At 48.8% G+C, this 20332-nt stretch overlaps 1 protein-coding gene across 1 annotated transcript; it reads left to right on the top strand.

Annotated features, from left to right (window-relative positions):
* The first annotated feature begins 2641 nt into the window (after window positions 1–2641).
* Window positions 2642–12367, top strand: KLHL35 (kelch like family member 35). The gene is made up of 7 exons (XM_049823151.1): window positions 2642–2840; window positions 5281–6171; window positions 8101–8285; window positions 8823–8941; window positions 9443–9631; window positions 10292–10480; window positions 11305–12367. Exons 2-7 carry the CDS (start codon window positions 5282–5284, stop codon window positions 11491–11493), a joined length of 1761 nt encoding a protein of 586 aa, XP_049679108.1. The 5' UTR covers window positions 2642–2840; window position 5281; the 3' UTR covers window positions 11494–12367.
* Window positions 12368–20332: the final 7965 nt, after the last annotated feature.

Below are 20332 nucleotides of genomic sequence, written 5' to 3'. Positions count from 1 at the left end.
CTGTTATTCAAATAAAAGAGCAGAGGATTGGTTGCTGGCTTTAAGCCCAAATGGCTTGGGACAGCCAACATTGTGCTATTTAACTCTTTCTTCCTCTCTAAAACTGCCCTTATTTATAAGAGCTTAGTGGTATAGCTGGGATAGTTCTCGTGGTATCTGGGAACCTTTCCAGCCCTTTAAATTTGCCAGTAGAGTTGCAGTCCTGGGGTGTGGGAGGTGATGCTGATGCCCTAGGCCTACACAGTCACCTGCCATTAGAAGGATCTCTTATATCTCTGCTAAAGCCTCAACGTGACACAGTGGTCGGGACCTTTCAAAGTTCAAACTCGGTGTGAGAAGTCTAGCCACGATGTAAGCAGCAGCAGTGGGATGAGGCTGAAGGCTGGTTCCCCTTCTTGCTGCAAGCAACCTCTTCTTGGCTGAAGGTCCTGACCGGGTTTCAAGCTCAATGTGAGTATTGACAATATGTGAAATAGGAAACCAAGGGGTTTTTTTCCCCTCTTAAGCCTCTTAGTTTTTTCTCTGTCTTCTTTCTGGATCCTGTTTCTGTTCTAGTTACTTCTCTGCCCTAACTCACCTACTTGGCTCTCCTGCTTTGGTCTCTTCTCCCGGAGGCTGGTGACTGCCCTTCACTTCTGCTAGCTGGCTGAGGGTGAAAGAGGGTGTCCTGACTCTCTCCATGGCAAGGTGGAGCTGTGGATGGCTGTCCTGGATGGGATGCATCTTGGGCGTATGGTAGGGGAGTACAGACCACAGCGTGATCAAATCCTAGTGGCCATCTCCCTCAAGATGTCTCACCATGGTCTCCGTTACCTGATTTATCCAAAACTTCCTTCTACCTTTCCGTTCTTTTTTTCCTTGTTTTCTCTTCAGCTTAGCTGCTTCCCTTCTTCCTATTCCTTTCTCCTCCTGACACGCACACTCTGCTGCTCCTTCAGGAAGCTTTGGTCCTACATTCACAGAGAGCTTTCCCCAGCAGGTGCCTGGAGTTCCTGGTCCTATATACTCATGTTTCCCTTTTGCATCTTTTTAATGCTTGTGGCTTTGTGCCTAATGGCTTCCGCGGGCCATGTGCCACAGACTGAGCATTTTTAATGTGAAGAAGGGATTTTAGAGTCCTAATCCACTGTAAAATCACTGCTTCTGGTATCTGTATCTACCCTGGGAGAGGACCCAGGGCACTGGCAGCGTAAGGCATCCTTCCTCTGGTGCTGCCTAGCAGACACCCCTTTCAAACACCCTCACGTCCCGCAGCTCTAGGGGGTATTTAATGCCCTCTGTTTCATGCAAAAAAGCCACAAGCGTGGGTTGTAGCACAGCCTTTGCACAGCGACAGCCGCTTTGGGGCACGGTGGCATCCCGCAGCGAGATGCAGGGCCAAGAGCAGCGCGGTCTGGCTGTAGAAATCCACTCGATAGGCAGCTTGGCATGGGCACGGGGGCAGCTGCAGCCTGCAAAGCCTTCTCATTGTGGTAACTTTGTGTGTTTACAACTCCTAGTAGCTGGTCGTCCCCAACCCTGGGGCTGCACACGCTGCCTGAAGCTGGGGTTTGGTTTTGAACAGGTTGGTAGCCCCGTGCTTTAGGGCTGCAAGGAGATAATGGCTTTGCAACCTTGCCGAAGAATTTCCAACGCTCTGGAGACCTTTTTTGCTGTGTCCCACAGGGCAGGATCAGTGCTCTGATGCCATTTGTCCCGATGAGCCACTTCCAGTCATCTCTAGCTCCATCCGTGCGCGGACATGGTTGCACCCCTGGTCGGTGCAGCCTGGCAGTGCCAAATCTATCAGGGTGGAAGGTCCTAAGAGCAAATCCCCCAACCCTTCCAGCCCACGGCACAGGCTGGGAAACCACAGTCCCTTCTAGGTTGCCAGTGATTCATATGCAAATGTTGGGAGCAAGCAGGATGCCAGCTTGTGCCCTGCATCCCAGCGATGGGAGAGGAGCAGAAAGGAGCCAGCCAGCAAACGCGGCGGCGGTGCGCCGCGGAAAGGTGATTTCACTGGGATGACAGCATGCAGGGGCTGGTTATGATTAATATTTCTTTTCTGTCTAGCATCAAATAATAGAAGTTGTTCGAAGCGATGCTGGGCAAGGGAGGGATGATGCTGGCCGCATCACATTAGGGGGGTTGATAGTCTTCAGCACAAGGGTTACTTCGTGGAGCTTCCCCGGGGCTGCTTTGATGCCTGCTATGAGCATTTAAAAATTCAACCAACAACTGGGATCAAGTTAGAGGGGAGGGTGCAGAAAGCCTCACGGGACAAACCTCCCCTTCTGTCCTCCTCATCCTCAAGGACCTAATTACCTAATTATCACACGTTAATGAGGGGGACCGCAGCTCCTCCCTGACCCAGTCCATTCCCGCTCCGGGCGCCTTTTTGCTCACAGAACCGTATTTTATTTATCGGCTTTATTCTGGTTTCCAGTGAGATGGAGTCTCTATCAAATGAATCGTTCCACCTGGACCTCAATTTGCTCTCCAGATGGCTCGGACCCTTAAGCTGCCCTGGTGTGATATATTTTCCCTGAGCTGCGATGGGTTTTCCCTGGGTCCTGGCTCCTCCCTGGCTGGCTGTTATTGACAGCTGCATGGCTAATGCCCTGTAGCTCCCTGGCATGTCATTCAGGAGAAACAAAAGCAGATTTCTCCTCCACCTCTCCGGCAGTGAGGATAAAGGGGATGCTTTTGTGCTTCCCCAAGCGTTACCGCAGAAGGGCTGAGCGTGCTTTGCGGAGGGGACCTGTCTCCGTGCAGAACCCTAATGTGGATGGGAGCTCGCCCAGAGGGAAGTTGAGTCTTCGCTAGGTGCCACCTGGAAAATACAAACTGTAGGCCAGGTAATGTTGGACTTCTTGCACTAGGATCTGGGGAGGCTTGCAAAAAAGAAAAAAAAATAATTAAGGCATCATTTGCTGCTGTGTGGTACTTGGGTGGAGAGGGTGACCCGCAGAGGAGTGTGCATGGGTGAGGGCAATGGAGCAATCGCACTCTTTCTTTGGCGTTGGCATCGTTTGTCTCATGGGCAGGCAGGACGATGTGAGCTGGGGAAGGGCATTTGGATGAATTGGGGAGGGAAGGAGGGGTGTCCCTTTGTAAGGAGGTCAGCCTGAGCTGTTTCTTCCCAGCGCTGAGCCGTGCGGAGCAGCGCGTGACCCTGATGGCTTGGAAACGTGTGCGGATCGGGGAGAGAAGTGGGGATGTAGACGTGTTTTTCTTTTTTGGCTGGAGCCGCGTGTGTCGGTGAAATGTGGAGTCCGCCGTGCTCTTTGCAAAACCGTCTCTAGAGAGCTGCCTTTGTTGTAACTTCTCTAAATCACTTTAAACTGCCTAACAGCGTTTCCCTTCTGTACACAGCCCTGAGCACCTATTGGTGGCATTTAGGGTGTTTAGAGCCTTCACCCACTCCCACAGGATTTCTTAGCTCTTTAGTTAGGGCTTGTCATGCTGCTTCACTGCTCTTTAGGTCCCTGCAGCAACCCCGTGGCAAGGGCAGAGCTGTTTTCCCCACTGCTGGGGGATTCTGCAGACTCAAAGGATACGGTGACGCTTTCTTGGGGTGGTGGGGTGAAGATCCTCAGGACTAGATTTGTCTGTGCTACACACAGCTACCCTGGTGCAGGTGCAGCCAGGAGGTGTCCTCTGGAGCGTGGGAGAATCTGAGCACCTTTGGGGTCAGATGCGATGGCTGTCCGGGAGATGCAGGTATAGGAAAAGAGATGAAGGACTAGAGCTAAGCCAGGGATTTTGACTCGTGAGAGATTCAAGGTTAACCCTCCTCAAGGGATGTGCTACCTGCCTTTCTGCAGGAGACTGTGGGGACACCACAAAGCCACCGATGTTGGGTAACTTATCACCGCAGTGGGGACTTGTGCTCCTGCCAGAGGCTTGTGGTGAGATGCTCCAGAGCCTAACTTAGGGGGCCCTTAAGAACAAAGCCTGACCACCCCCCCCCCCCCCCCTCCCAAAACAGGCTCTTTGCTGTTACAGAGCCTCAGAAAAGCAATCTAAAGCCTGCATGGCCGTGGTAGAAGCTGTGATCAGGAGTGCTCTGCTGATGGCCCTCACTGGTACCCCTGGTCAAGGAGCGGTGTTGACTCTTTGCCATGCCTCTAAAACACAGGTAGTGGCATTGCTGTGCCCCTTTTATTTAACACCCAGCCCGTGAGAGCAGTTGGGCAAGTGCAGGGAGACCCAGGGTCAGTCCCCTCCTCACTCTTCCCCCAGCATCTGGGTCTGTGCCACAGCGATGGGGTAGGGCAGGCTTTGGGGGAGAAGTGGAAGAAATGGGGCAGCACCTAGGGCAGTTGAGGCAGTGGTTGAGGGTTTGGGGTCTTTGATTCACTCACCGTTGTCAGATCTAGCCAATTCTTGTCACTGTTTCAACTCTACGATGCTCCTCTGCTTTTCAGACCCCCCTTCTGCAGGCAAAAGTCCTTCTCCCCAGGGGTTAGTTACTCTTTACAGGTGATCTGGCGGCCTCCCCCCGACTTGAGCAGGGATCACCCTTTTGGATGTGCAGCTTTTTGCAACCTCTGGGCTGAGCACACGACTTTCCCTGTCCCACAGGCGTGGGTCCTGCTGCTCAAGCTGTCAGTGTGAACGGTGAACCATTAGTGTTCGAATGAGAGAAGTCTGCTGTGCTTCATTGCAATCACTTTATGAAGCCCTTTAGGAAACGCTTAAAATCATGTGGAGAACAAATAGAGCAGAAAGGTATGTCAGATGGAGACAACTCCCATGCTTTTGGGCAGGTCATGTCATAGCTACCTTTGGCAAATCTCAGTCTTGCATCCTTACCTCTGGATTTTTGCCTGGGATAGGACACCTGGAGAAACATGATGGATAGAAAAAGTCAAAATACCGCATTGCTCCCAGCTGGGCTATACCGTGGAGCACTTGCATTTGAAAGAATGGGGAAACCAGTTAAAGCAAGATGCGAGAAAGAAAGAGTGTCAAGGTGGTGGTACAGCATAGGCTGGGCAAGGCAACTGCCTTAGAAGAAACATCTCATAAAGGCAGAAGTTTGTCTACTGGGATGGGGTTGGATTGGAAATATCCTAGTGCCCATCACTGTGCCGTGGTTTGGAGAAAATGTTGGTTACTGAGGAGGTGCCATGTGTGCAGATGAAGGGGCAGAGTCTGACTCTATTTTGGCTGGAATCTGTACTTCCTCGTGCCGACGAGGAAGATGCAGAAACTGTGAAGGTGTTTGGACATTGCAGTCAGATATTTTAATAGTGTACTGTTCTCTTGTCTCCTTCACTGCTTCCCGATCAGAATGCATCGAATGATGAAAGAAGAATCAAGCTTCAGGACAAGCAGCCTGGAAAACGTGACGCGGGACCCAGGCAAAGAAAAGCTGCACATGAAGCTCTGCAGTGGGTCCTGCCACGCTGAGCAAATCCTCCAGACACTGAACTCCTACCGGCAGAGCGGCATCTTCACAGACGTGGTGCTGTTAATTGATGGGCAAGAATTCCCCTGTCACCGTGCCACTTTGTCAGCCAACAGCACGTATTTCCGGGCCATGTTTGGTGGCAATCTCAAGGAAGGCCACCAGGATATCATTAACATCCAGAAGATATCCGCTTCCACTATGTCTCTCCTTCTTGATTATATGTATGGGGGGAACATCATCATTCAGGAGGACAACGTTGAAGGCATCTTGGAACTGTCTGACTTGCTGCAGATCTCCAAGCTCAGAGATGCTTGTGTCACCTTCCTTGAAGGCCAGCTTCACCCATGCAATTGCTTGGGCATCATGAAGTTTGCCGATTCATTCTCCATTGCGTCTCTGACAGAAAAGAGCAAGAGGTTCATGCTGGAGTGTTTTGTGGAGGTGTCGTGTCATGAAGAGTTCCTGGAGATGGGTGTGAAGGAGCTGGTTGAATATCTGTCCGATGAGCAGCTGGTGGTCCCCAAGGAAGAAGTGGTCTTCGAAGCAGTCATGCGCTGGGTACGGCATGACGTACCTGCCAGGAAGGGAGCCTTGAAGGACCTCCTTGAGCACGTGCGTCTGCCCCTGCTCGACCCCACCTACTTTCTGGAGAAGGTGGAAATGGACGAACTCATCCAGGACTCGAAGGAGTGCATTCCTCTGCTGCACGAGGCCCGCAAGTACTACATCCTCGGGAACGAGGTCAGCTCTTTGCGATCAAGGCCCAGAAGGTAAAACACACCGTCATCTTCTCTAGACCTGCGTGGCCTAAGTTGATGGTTCTTAAAGTTTGAGGGGAGTTGTTGGGTTGTTTTTCTTTTCCTCCAACTGTTTCTCTTTTGGCCTCCCTGTTTCCAAAATGAAGGCATTGGAGATTGTTTGCCTGGCTTAAAGGAATCCTGTGAAATTTACGCTAATGCATGTGATGCTTTTTTTTTTTATTCCGTTGACAAGGAGTGCTCTAGTCACACTGCTCTGGGTGTGCAATGATGCTACCCAGATATGTGTCCAGACTATGGGCAGGAAAGGGTGTTTGTAGCTTTTTATTTCTATCTGCTTTCACCAATGGGTAGAGCACTGGGTTGAGACGTGTTTTCCATTCCCAGCTCCGCCACTTGTCTGCTCTCCTTTCACCTCTTTTAGTCTCTCTCCCACCTTCTCCAGGCTGTCTGTTAGCAGGAAGGCTTGGACCAGTCTCAGTCCTCCTGGGCATCGGCGTGTTGCTTAGACATTGCTCAAAGGCATTGCTGAAGGGTCAGGAATTAATGTCCAGGGAAAAAAAACAGTTACTGTCCAGGTGGCTACCTAGGCATCCCCAAATGTCTTTTTCTTTTTCTTTTTTTTTTTCCCTTTTCTTTCTTTTTTTTTTTTTTTTCCCCCCATTGAGTTGTTGATGAACAGCAAGAAGATAAAGAGATGCTGGCCCAAGCAGCTGCCACTGTAAAGTGGAGGAGGCAAAGAAAAAGTGATTTCTAGGGTTGTGTGGGTGTAGAAATCTGGACTTTTTTGTGACTGTGAAGTTTGGATTTGACCAGCCACTTTCTAAGTCTCTGCTGTTTCTTCATGGTGCCACAGGTACCTTAGGGTGTGCTTGGTAAGAGTGTTGATGGACACCTCTGCTCTGGGGTGGGTGACCATATCAAACCGAGTTGGTTTGCAAGGCTCCCCATCCTTTTCCAGAGGAAATCCATGACCATGGGGCTGCAGGGCCAGGTTCTTGTGCTCTCCTGCTCTTCAGCCCAAGGAGTGCAGGTTTTTTTGCTGCTCAGTGGAGCATCCTGGGCAGAAGGATGGAGGTTGCCCCAGTGCAACTCAGAAGTCCCAGACTGGGATTTAGGGCATGTTTCTGTCAGCTGGAAGAAATGGTTTGACACATCTTCTCTGTGCTGAATACCACAACAGGTTATTATATACAGAACTGCTCAACAACAGGGTCTGTGGTGACCTCCTCAAGGATGCAAACAGCTAAAATTCACTGGGGATAAATCCCACCCCCCAGCACCCACATTTTACCTCCCTCCTTTTGCAGCTTTGGTCTTAAGTGAATTATGTCAGCCTGCACAAACCATGGCAGAGCTGGGGATTGGATCAAGCCTTTCAAATTCTCTTTCAACCTCCTCCTTCCTCTCCCCTCCCCTCCTGCAGAGCCATTCCTCTCTTGCCACCTACTAGTTGGCAGGATTTTCCTTCCCCTGCTGTCTGTCTCGTCTGCTCGCTGCTATTAGGGCTGGAGAGAGAGAGAGATTTCCTGGAAACACTTCTCTCTCCAGGCAGAGAGCTTGCCGCAGGCAGGCTGCCAGGAGCGGCTTTCCACGCTCGTGGCTTTGCCTTGAGGATTATTAGGTTTGATTGTGCTGGAAGGGGGAGGGTGAGTGGCAGAAGGCAATCTCACGAGGGACTTCTAAAGGTCATTCCCATTTTCTTTCCCTATGCAGTTTGGACCCCTTCCCACCCAAGTTGGGAGGTGATTTTGATTTGATCGTGCAGACAAAAGGGAAGGTGCAGGTGTGAAATCATTTGCCCAGAAAATCGGTAGCTGATGCAGGAAAGGACCCTGCTCTATCCACTGAACTGTGGTGCCAATGTCCTAGATAGGATGGGGGGGATGATGGAAAGGAGTAGCCTGGCCCAGGGAGTTCCCCATGCCTTTCATGTTCTAGGTTCATGGAGCTGGCAGAAGTCATCATCATCATTGGGGGCTGTGATAAGAAAGGCCTTCTCAAGCTGCCCTTCACGGACCTCTACCACCCCAAAAGCAGGCAGTGGACAGCCCTCTCCAGCGTGCCTGGCTACACCAAGTCAGAGTTTGCTGCCTGCACACTGAAGAACGATGTGTACATATCAGGTGAGGTACCCTGGACCAGATGGTCCCTTCCCGGTTGCAAAAAAATAGCACAACGTCTGCTTGGACAGCCACTCCTTAGGTCTATTCACTAAGACTCATTCATGTGCAACCCAGCTTTGGACCCAAGTCACTTCTTGGTGAAGTTTATCCTGAGGCGGTTTGGATTTTGCTGTCCCAAGGAACAGTTTCACCTTTGAGGGGGAGGATGGCAGTATTAAAAAACCTTTCCCTCCTGTTGGGCATCTGTCAAAAGCGTTCAGCTGTGGAGTGACCTTGTCCTAAAACATCAGTCTCCTTCACTTAAAATATAATGCCTATCAATCAGATGAGTTCTGTATAAGGGATGGAGCAGTGTAACAAGTGCCTTGAAGTCCAGACAGTATCTCCCTTGGGAAGCTGAGTTTACATGGCCATAACCCAACAACCGTATTCTGGCCTCAGTTGTTGCACTGCAGGGAGGAACTATGCAAAATTGTGGTGTATTGAGGTGATGGGGTCCTTGGGATCGCACCAGCCCTCCATCCCTCTGTTTTTCAGGAGGACACATCAGCAGCAATGATGTTTGGGTGCTGAGCTCCCAGCTGAATGTCTGGATCAAGGTTGCTTGTCTGCAGAAAGGCCGATGGAGGCACAAAATGGCAACACTTCAGGGCAAGGTAAGCAATGGCCCAAATTTTGGAAGAAGCCACATGGAGCGCTGTTCCCCTCTTCTCCTCCTGCCCAGTACAATGAGGAACTGTCAGTGTGTGCTTGTTTTATGAGTCATTTAGAGATGGTTTTGGTGGGGGAACAACTAGGACATAACCAAGATGTCATTGGTTTCAGTTGGGTGTGTGTTGTCACCTGAAGTAGTCACAAATGACGTTGTAGCAATAAGATCTACCATGGGATGGTGCAAGGTTTCTGCAGATAGCTGTGTTAAGTCTTTGGGTGAAAGCTATACAGTGTGGGGTGTTTCACAGAATCATAGAATGGTTTGAGTTGGAATGGACTTTTAAAGGTCCGTTAAAGGTCTAGTCCAACCCCAAAGTTTTTCCATGGCTTGGTGTCTGTCCTTCTGGCCAAGTCCTAGCCTCCCCTCATGTACGCCGTGCAGTGTAGCCTATTAGGTGAGTCCAAGAGTTTCTAATCGGCTTGCTTTGCTCCTTTTGTGGCAGATCTACGCTGTGGGAGGCTTTGATGGTTTTTACCGCCTCTCCAGCGTGGAGTGCTATGACACCTTCTCCAACAGCTGGTCAACCTTGGCCCCGCTGCCTCAAGCTGTGAGCTCGGCGGCTGTGGTCTCCTGCCTGAACAAGCTCTACGTGCTGGGTGGTGCTGTGGACGACACCGCTAACACTGACAAGGTACTGCTGGGGCATGTAGAACGGACAGAGATCTAAAAAAGAAGGTTTGCTAGGGAACGTGGAAGGAAATGGAGTTGTCCTTAAGCCACAAGGGAGGATTATTTTGAAGATTAATGAAGACTCCCTTAGAATAAGATGAAAAGCCATACATTTAAATGGAAACCAGTGAGACTTAGGGACCAGAGAAGGAAGGTGTCAGGAGCTGTCAGTATGTTAGGCACGGTTTCAGTAGAGCCTGTTCTGCTCTGAAGCCTGGTCAGCCCTGAGGCACCACAGGAACAAACCTCCGACACTGGGCATTCACTTCAGATAAGTAGCAACAGTAGTAATTGCCTGGAGGAGACCTCTGCAAGCCAGACGTGATGCTTCTGGTCTCCTGAGCTGCAGGAAAAGCCATCAGTGCTTCTCGGCTCTATCCCTGAACGCTTAACTGTGGTCAAGGACAGCCATGCTGGGAACCCCTGTTTTGTCTGGGAGACCTGAATGCAAGAGGGAATACCAGAACCCTTCATCCCTTTGCTCACTGCACTGGTCTCTGGGTGTTGAAGCTCACATCCATGTTTCTGTGCCCATATGCTTTTATATCTAGTGAATAGCAGTTTCATCCAAGCAGGAAGATGGGGTAAATTCATGTTCCCATAGCTGCGTTTCTCGTCCCAGGTCCAGTGTTATGATCCAGAGGACAACAAATGGACGCTCTTGTCTCCCACCCCTTTTTACCAGAGGTGCATCAGTGCCGTCTGCTTGGACAACATCATTTATGTTGTAGGTGGACTCCTCAGTAAAATCTTCAGCTACGATCCAAGGAAAGACAGCTGGCGGGAAGTGGCCACCCTCCCTGGGCCTCTGGTAAGGACGAGGTTTAGGAAAGACACTCTGAGCCCTCCCTCTCTCTCTGGAATAGGAGCCATCTGTGCTTTGCTGAGATTGAAGGCAAGGAAAATACATTGTGGGTTTGACTCTGAGCACGTGAACGTGACCTCTACAGAGCAACTCAAATGTGTATTTGTCATCGGTGTCTGTGCTGCTTGGAGGATGTCTCTCTCACAGCAAAACCAATTTTTTTTGCTGAGGCTGGGTCTATACTAGCTATTAATGCCAGAGGAGTGGATCTGTAGGGTGAAACCATTGGTGTTGAGGACCTGTTCCCCACACTATGTGTTTCAGGGTGAGGGTTATACTGGCTCTAGTCTGGTCTGTGGACTGAACATGGAGTGCTGGTGGTCGTGTATCTTGGTTTAGTGTCATCACGGTTTTGTACTCCAAAGCCATGCTGCAGTGTAAGCCATGGCACAGTGAAGAGGAATGGTGGGACGCAGCTCGCCCCGATCTTAATGAAAATGCCCGTGTCAGTGCACCCTTATAAGTGGCTTTTACAGGGAGGTGGTGGGCTGTGTCTCTGCTCTCTGGGTATGCTTCTGAGTCTGTGCTGTGCCTGAGGGACTGCCAGAAACAGCAACGGCCCCATCACTGGCTTGAGGTGTTTCAAGTGCCTAAACTCTTACTAAAACAGTAAGATTGCAGCACCCCAAGAGCCAGCCATCACTTACCTTACCTACTTTTCCTCCCTTCTGCTGGGCAGGTGAGAGTTGAGCCCATCACAATGACTCAGCCCCATTGCCTAAAACTAGAGGCTCGCTCCTCAGCTCTTGGGTTTTCCTTCTGCTTTCCAGGAGAGCTGTGGCCTGACGGTGTGCGGAGGGAAGATTTACATCCTGGGTGGCCGAGACGAGAATGGGGAAGGCACGGACAAAGCGTTCACTTTCGACCCGGCGACGGGGAGCGTGGAGCAGCAGCCGCCGCTGCAGCGCTGTACCAGTTATCACGGCTGCGTGACCATCCTGCAGCGCATGAACAGATGACCACGGGGCTCCAGCTGCATCCACCTCCCACCCAGAGCCTCCCCTTGAGACAGTGGCCACCCAACCTGGGGACAGATATCTCACCTTGGTGCTTGGAAGGGCAACACAAGCCACTGAAGATGATGTGCTCCAGCCAGCCCCTGAGCAGCCTCTGGTTTTGTTTTTCCTGGCTTGATGATGCCATTGGCTTTGCTGCTGATCTAGGTGAGAGGATGGAAGGGTGCTGGGCTGTGTGAAGCTGCATTGCAGGCCTTGCCACAGTAGGATTCAAGCATCCTTGCAGCCCCTGGAACTACTGAATTTGACCTTTACTTAGGTTTTCCTGGCTGTAGATTACGGTTTTCTGTTATGCTGGCAACAGAGGCTCGCTGTCCTGCAAGGACATGTATTTGCTGCTTTCTGACACCCGAGACTGTTGCAGTAACAATTACAGTTACAGGATCCAATTCGTTAGCTAAAGCTATCAGATATTTGTGCATTTAGGTCTGTAGAACCCTGTGTCAAACCACGGTGGTGACCTACATGGTCATTAACATCCATGAACAGTTGATCCCATCACAGTGGGGAGCTGAGATTGAGACTTCAAAGCTGATATCCCAAGAAAATTTCTCCACTAAATCCCCAAAAGCCTGGTTAAATAGTCCAAGCTCTGACTCCATTCTGCACATGTTATATGAAGGTCTATTCCCTTAAAGCACAGAGTGCTATCTCTTTTCTTACATGTTTTGTGGTTGGACTGCTGTCTCACTGTGTCTTCATCATTGAGAGGACAAGTGAATCATGTAGCCAAGAGTTCCCTCTTCAGAGAGCAGAGGTAGGGGGAATATGAACGTGTAGGAATTAAGCATGAAGACCTGAAGCATGGTAGCCACAGAATCACATCTGGCTCATTTTGGATCTGGAGTATGCAAGTATTAAAATAAACTCACGATTTAACACATTTGATACAGAGTCCCTGGGAGCCTGAATGTGCAGCTCATTCAGAGGGCAAGTGTTTGATTTCACAGACTGCGTTGCTCCAAGCCATTTGGTCTCAGGTCTAGAAATGATCCTGAGCACGCTTGATTTGGTAGAATAGCCATAGCTTTTGGTGTCAGTGTCTTTAGTCCATGACAGGAACTGGTAATTTCTGATGGCTCCATGTAAATGTTCATGTTGTGCAATTAGGGACTTAGTTGCTGCCAAATGTAGAGTGGGGTCTCTTAAAAACTCCCATTACCTGTACATTGCAGGGTGCACCCCTCTACAGCAGGCTGCTGGTTGGCTGCTGTTTTCTCTGCACCTTCCTTTCCTCACCCCAGTGATGACTTCTTCCTGAAGTAGAGGAAACGATTATGTCCACTGGTCCAGATACTCCCCTTTTCAGGGCCTTTTAATTGTCTTAAACCTCCTGGTTTTGCCTGCTTGCCCCCATATAGCTGTTTTTTATGTGGTCCTCTTTAGTACTTGTGTTTTCTGTCAGCTCTGAGAAGTTCACCTCTGTCATAATATCAGGGTTACCTGTAAAACATGGCAAAAAGAAGTCCCTGCTGAAGAACCAAAACTGGCTGTAACCAGGGCACGCTGATCTCCTCTTCTCTTTAGGAAATGTGTGCTCTTCCATTGCCCAGGCGACAAGCGAGGTGTTTCATTACGTGAAATGCACCTTACGCTCGTCATAGTCAAGCCTGGAAAGTCTCAGGGCTCTCATAGCCATTTTGTTGATTGAGGTGCACTATTTGAATGTTCTCAGCCTCAAATTCTCCTTAAGGCCTGTGTATTAGCCCGTTTATCAGATCATGAGCAGCACAGTGTGTCCTTCAAGCAATATAAAGGAGATTCAATGCTGGTATAGGTTATTCCCATGAGGAGACAAAAGGAAATTCATGCTGGTAAAAGGGAACTTCATTGGCAATCAAATTGCATCCACAGTTGGGTCTTTAATGGGAATGGAGATTTCAGGAGAAACTGGAACCTTTCCTTCAGTTGGTTAAATTGGCACAAAAGAAAGCATGAGCACATCACCCCACGCTGTGATAAACTTCAGGGCCAGAGAGACCTTTGTCCTCCTATAGCCCGATTTCCTGAGGACCACAAGTCACAGTCCATCTCTCCTCCCCAGTTTTGATTCTTACTGTTCCCCTGTGCCTTAAGCAATTCACCGTTTTGGTATGGGCACCCCTTCAAAGTGTGTTGTTTTGGACCCAGTATCTCCACCTCGCCCCATGAGTCGTATGGCCAAGGAGGTTCTTAACTCTCCACAGCCTGTCCCATCAGCATGTCCCTCCTCTTGGTCTGCGCTTTGGAAAACGCTGCTGGTGTTTCAAGAGAATGAGCGCACCCAGAGTTTGCGAGGGCATGCATTGAGCAAAGTCTGCTCAGCTGAGGATGGTGAGCATCGCGAGGAATCAGGCCTTACCAAAGGGATGGTCCTCATGCCAAATTTCTGCCTTGCCTAAGGTATATAGAATAGGGCCGTGAACACAGGCGTATCTTGCTCGGCTGCTGGCAGATCTTTGTGTTTCGTTCTTGAAAAGAACATAGTAATATATTTGGACGTAGCAGTAGCCTTGGTAGGAAAAAGGAAGAGTTTTCCAGTTGCACTTACAACTTCTTTTTCTAGTCTTTCCTGCTTTTCCTAATGCCTCCTCGGAGTCTCCTGCTGTACTTCACACCTTATTCCTGTAGAAGCAAGCACGCTTTAAAGGGTAGAAGATATTCTCGTCAGCTTTCCTATGTGCTTTTGACATGTGTGGTGTGTTGCAATAGGTGTAACATGGTGGTGGAAGTTGTGGCATAGGTACTATAACGTTTGCCTCATTCTTGGTCCTGATATTCATTGTACCACGGAAACGTGTATGTATTTTGTAAGGGCTGTGAGCTGTTGGGCATGCAGGGGAGGGTTAGGGAAGGAATTTAACTCGGTTTGATTTAGAAATAAATATTCATCTTGACTCCTAAGTGCTTTTGCTGCAGGAATTCCATTTGTGCATATTGCTTCATGGCATTCCAAAAATATGTTGTTGATGGAACATCAGAGGAGCTTTGGGAGCACCATCCTTGAGGTATCCCAGCCTTTATCTGGGGTACTTGAATTCTCAGTCTAAGCAAGTAGGAAGTTCAAGGTATTGCTTTGTGTCTGCAGGGAATGGTATCTTCAACTATTATGTGGGGTCATGGCCAAGTCAGTGTAGAGAAGGTGCTTGGATCGTTCAAACTCAGCTGAAGGATGGGGAAACTTTTACTCATATTTTGGCACGATGGAAGGAGTATTTCCAGAGAAAATGAAAAATTATTTGTCTTGGCTGATTCTTGCTCTTCCTTGGTGTGGCAGAAGAACACAAAGCATGAAACTGCCTGCCACTACGATCTGCTTCAGTTTTTGAGAAGACTTTTCTCAGACCACATGTAAAGCACCTCCTTGCTGTGTTTACAGTAATGCACAGACTTGTTGTGGGAGCTCTGTATAGCAAAAGATGTAGAAGAAAGTAGCGATCATCTGCAAAGCATGTGTGGTAGTTTCAGCTTTATGTATTTAAGCTTTTAAAAACAAAATAAATTACTTTTTTTGCACTCCAAACCAGTGACTGTCAATCACTTCCAAGTAGTATTTAAACCATCCCTTCCTCCCCCCATCCTTTTGGTGTTCCTGCTGCCTGTCTCAGCAGTTGTGTTATTTGGGGTATGTTTGTATTTTGGCTGGGAGCCAGAAGGAAGAAAAAGCTTTCTGTGAAGAAATCACGTGGATGGTGTAGAAAGCAAGATCTTCAGGGGCTGATAACAATTGTCCATGACACACAAACTAGAAGAATTATAAATAACCTGGAAGACAGTGCTGCTGTGGAAGGCAAGCTGAACTGCTTGTTAGCCTTCGCTACCTAGTAAAAAAATGCCTTTTTCATGAAGGCAAATGAGACGTGATGCAACTGGGCAAGAAACAAATATCACCCAGCGCTCGAGAAGGGTCCTGTGGAGCAGCATCCAGAGAGGGATTTGGTGGCTAGAGTGGAGAAGGAGCTGAAATGGTTTCCAGTGTGACACTGTTAGCAGAGACGTGATTCTGGGATGTGTGAGCAGAGGGATGACACAGAGGGCTGCACTGGGCCACTGCTGTCATTGCAGTGGAGAAAGGGCTGCGGGAGCAGATCCATTTGGTGGAGCATGTGAAAATCCTGCGGAGCAGAATAGAGCCATCCAAATTATTCAGGAGCTGGTTAAAGATTACATTGTGCTCCGTCTGTGATATTTAGCAGAAAGAAGGCACAGACGCTTTTGATACCAAGTCTTGATGACCTGAGTGTCATGTAGGTACCTTCACAGACACTGCTGGGTCCTTCAGTTCCCCAGCAAGCAAAACCCAATCGTGGGAAGATCAAGTCATGTAAATGAGGGTTTATATACCCGAGCTGAGGTTCATAAGCTTCTGCTTTCACCCATCAGAAAGTCTGGTGTACTCCTCAAAGATAGAAACTGGAGCCTCCTCCAGAGCCACTAGGGAAAAGGGGCCCCTCTAAAGATGGAGTCAAGCCCCTTGCCTTAGATGTGTGCCTTGGAGCAAGGTGAGCAGCCCACTGGAGCTGCCTCTCGCTCTCAGTGGACTTGAGAGGGACCTTGATGACTCCTTTGAAGCAGCTACCTAACCTTCAGGTGGAAAAGGCTTCCTTTAGGAGGAAGCCTCTCTCCTATCCTGCAAGTTCTTTTACATCAGGATGCGTTTTTGAAAGAGATGTTTTAGTTCTACCCAAATTATCATGCTCTTGGGAACTGTGATAAATGAAGGAGTAATTATAGCACTTGTCTCAATGAAAGTTTGAGCCTGCTGTTGCATGGAGTGAAACCATCTGCCTCCAGCTCTGGTCTACCGTGGCATCGTGGAGAGGTCACTAGTCTGTGCTTTGGCAGGAGGTGCTTCACAGTGGGCACCTTGGGCAACATTTTTCACCACCCACTGCTCTCTGCGTAATGCAAGGCTGAGATAGCTGCATTCAGGCAAAGCTTTCTCATGGGAGGCTTACTCAAGGCTTACTCATGGGAGGTGACAACAGCTCCTCACTGGTATACCATGACATCCCCCTGGCCTGGGCTGTTTTGCCTACTCCAATTCCTTCTTACCCGACCACTTCAGGCCTGATGCGTGTGTTGTCTCTAATGAATCCATTTTATTTGCTGAGAAGGTAATTGTTGTTCTTAATGCACAGAGCTGAAAAAACACCTCCCCAGCATGAATGTGGCAGGGCATCACTATGCTCCAGCCCCTGGAGATGTCGAAGCTGTCTTTGCATTTAGCTGTCCAGCTGGCAGGAGATGATAGCATCGTGGGGCAGGAGAGCAGCGCGCAGGGGGGCAAGTCCCAGCTGAAAGGAGGAGGTAGTGCTGATTAACTCAGATTAAGGGTCACAATAGCCAGCTGGGAGCTGGTGGGCAGAGATAATAGCAGTTTCAGTGGCTGTCCCTCTAGCTTTAAATATTCCTGTAAGAAGAAAGGGGAGGGGGGAACTGTGTCAGATTTCTTGCAAGGTTAATGTGACCAGATTTATTTCCTATTAAATGCAAATAATGGTAGGATCGGCAGGGTCGTTCAGACCCAGTACCTGGCTTCAAATTCTCACTTCATGTGGAATAAGATGCTTACCGGTTTCTAGTGGTAAGGACTGAATCCCGCTTTTAGGACTCACACACGCTGCAGCTCTTCATGGGTGCAAGCGCTGGGTTGTGTGTACAGACACAGCAGGGCTTGTCCAGCTGTTGGGCTTCGTGCGTTGGTTCTCAGCTGCTTTATCTCACACGGGGTGCAATGGCACCTGAGAGAGCTTGTGCCTGAAGGCAAGGAGAGGATTCCCAAGTCTTGAGACTCGGTACTGAGCAGCAGCTGATATTTCATGGTCTATATGCTGGTTTTCAGCCCTGTGGCCATACAACATCAGAGGGTAGACTGAGAACTATTGTAAAGTAGAGGGGAAAAAAAAAAAAAGCTATTCCTAGGCGTGCAAACAGCAGACAAAACTGGGTGACCTAAAGGTCCTAAACATTTCAAGTTGAATTCAATACTTACTTACTTAAAAGTCAGAGAGTTACACTGAGGGCCTAGATCTTCTGGAAGTTTTGGTGGTCTCTAGGTATTCCTTTCACTGGCTTATATGTTTCTTGGAATAACAAGAATGAAAAATGCTAATTTAACTATCTCAGGGGTCTAGGAAGCGATCAAAATCTTAAGACTATACCTGAAAAATGAAACAGAAAAGAGAGCAGCTTCCCCTGAAGGGAGGGTGGGGGACTTAGTTCTTTGTTACAGAGCAATCGGTTGATGTACAAAGCGCAAGTATTTCTGGAAGGTCTACCAAAAATGCATCCACATGAGCTGGAGCATAGATGATAGAAGGTGGCGTGAAGGAGACACCTTGCTCAAGCAGACGCTGGGCTTGGAGAAAGAATTGCCCCCCTGCATCTTTGCAGAGATATCACGGTATAAAGTACGTAAAGTTCATTTAGCATCAGCCAGTTGTGATGACACCAGACTGAGACACCAACACTCACCCAGCCCCAGAGAGTTGGAAATCTGCACCCGAGCAACCTTGACGTGAGCAACTTACCCCAAAAACACCTCTAGCTGCAGAAGGGGTGGTTGGAGTTGGGGTTGTCCCCAAGGACGGCACTGCACGTGTGGGCAGGAGTTACCAGACGTAACATCTCCAAAGAAGATACTTCTTGTCCCACAAATCCGTCCCAGGGCACCCCACTGCTCTGCATGGGAAGGTTGGCTGGGCCCCCATCCAGCCTAGGCTTGGCAAAACGCTGGTCATTGACAGTCTGTGCGGGGTCTCCCTTTTCGGTTCCCATTAATCTCCGCAGAAAGGGGATTCAGAGACATGCCTGGGCTGTGGCCAGCAGCCTTTGTGCTCACCGCTTTGGTGACAGAGCCCGTTTTCAATGAACCGCCGAGACACCGAAAGACTGCTGAAAGCCTCTGTGTGCAACAAGCCCCACCGGCAGCAGAAAGCCGGGGCTGTTCTGCACGGAGGAGCCGCAGCCCCTCGAGGAGAGGCTATTCTACCCACGTAAGCTGCTCGGGCAGCTCTGTCCTCTGTACGGGGCAGGGATGCTCAGAGGAGTGGCAAGAGCTGGATGCAAAGGCTGAAGAGGAGGGGAAAATCCAGGACGTGGAGCAAAATGGAGGTGATTCTTTGTGATAAAGTACAAAAAAGGTACATAAGAGCTAAGCTGCGGTTGCTTTGGTAATGAAGTAGGTCTGCCCAGCTCACCACGTGTGGCTTCCACTGTTGAAATATGCTTTGCTCCTTTTAATACTCTTGTAAGGTGGGGAAATGCCTCGGTAAGAGGGGGCATTGGAAGCACATGAAGACCCAGCTCTGCAAAGCTGTTGGGTGCCCCGAAGGATTTCTCCAGTCTAAGGAATAGATAAAGGCCATAGCGACTTGCCCAAGGACTCAGGTAAGAAGCAGAGATGGGGGCTGGGGATAAGAGTCTCCCCACCTGACTTAAACCACTTTATAGAGGTTAAAACCTTATGGTCAATAAAGAGATCTGAATTATCTTCTGGTGGCACATTTCTCTCTTCACTGAAGATAAAAGGAGTGCATCTCAGATAGGGTGATAATTTAGATTCATCACTTGACTACCTAAAGCTGGGGGACAGTCACTGAATCCTGGTCATGGGCTGGTATAAGTACATAACTACCTTTAGTCTTGAACTCTGGTGCAGCATTTTGAAATCCCTTCTCCTGAAGCACCTTTAGCCATCTCTGAAGTCCCACTGCTTAAATCTGTCTTGTCTAACCTCTTCTTGGTATCTTATTTATCCACTAAAAATGTACCTTTAGCATGAAGCGTAACCAAAAGCAACAGCAAAAATTCTGTTTTGCCTTTGCCCTTATCCTTAATGGCAATTAAAAAAAATTTACCTATTTAATATTATTAATATTTCTCAAATCTCTGCACTGTTTTTAAAATGTCATGGTTATGTTTGTTCCCTTAACAGCTGAACTCGATTTAGGTGGCTTATGGCCATTTTGCTTTGGAAATGATGAACCATATATTTTGATGCACCTTGGCTCTTTCTCATTCCAACCCACAGCTCAACACCTCGACAGCACGTTTCCAACTCCCCTTTCAGCTGCATCGTATCGTTCCTCTGACTCTCGCATATCTGGGTGAGCTCTCTCAGTGCGTCCTTTAATTGGGACATCTGTTGCTTTTCTTTCTCCTGTTGCTGCTGGACACCTTCCAATTTGTCCTCAAAGCACTGAACGTAATTTTTGGTTTTTTGAACTTCACTTCTATTTCCTAGCCTGTCTGTTACAGTTTGATAATCTTGACATGCAGCCAGCCAGTCAGCCATACCACTGATTTGCAAGATGAGTTGTTTATTGGCACAGTTCAGGGCTTTGTTTTTGAATTCTAGTAGTCGGAGCCTTTCTTCCTTTTGTTGTGCTGTGCCTTTGATGTTCTTCCTTTCCTTCTGCAACTCTTCTACCAACATCTTGTAACAGCCCATCTTGGCTTGCAAGCCACGGTTCAGAATTTGCTCGTCTTTGATTTCTTCTTTCAACTCATAGTTTCTCGTGCTGAGGTTGGCAACCAAACCTCTGAGGTCCTATATTTGATTTCGAGTGTTTTGTTGAAAGAGGTCAGATCCTGAAATGACAGTTGCTGGGGAAGTCCGTGCTAGTGGTGGAGGAAAGGCATGGGCTCAGTAGAGGTGAAGCTTTGGAAAACTGTTGAGGAAGAAGAGAGGTGAAAAAAAAGTACAATTTTGATCGCTTTGACTATTCCAAATCTGATGTTTAGTGTTGCTGCATCTGACCACCTATCCTGCTCCTAGTGACCATTTCTCTTTATCAGC

Source organism: Accipiter gentilis, chromosome 19 (genome assembly GCF_929443795.1).
Source record: "Accipiter gentilis chromosome 19, bAccGen1.1, whole genome shotgun sequence".
Taxonomy (NCBI): domain Eukaryota; kingdom Metazoa; phylum Chordata; class Aves; order Accipitriformes; family Accipitridae; genus Astur; species Astur gentilis.
The sequence above is the reverse complement of the archived record's forward strand: the minus strand, read 5'-3'. Positions and strand labels throughout refer to the sequence as shown.

Coding starts and splice junctions, on each gene's coding strand:
- KLHL35 (XM_049823151.1), top strand. CDS start 5,282: ATGCATCGAATGATGAAAGAAGAATCAAGCTTCAGGACAAGCAGCCTG. Junction 6,172..8,100: donor TTGCGATCAAGGCCCAGAAG/GTAAAACACACC, acceptor TTCATGTTCTAG/GTTCATGGAGCTGGCAGAAG. Junction 8,942..9,442: donor TGGCAACACTTCAGGGCAAG/GTAAGCAATGGC, acceptor CTTTTGTGGCAG/ATCTACGCTGTGGGAGGCTT.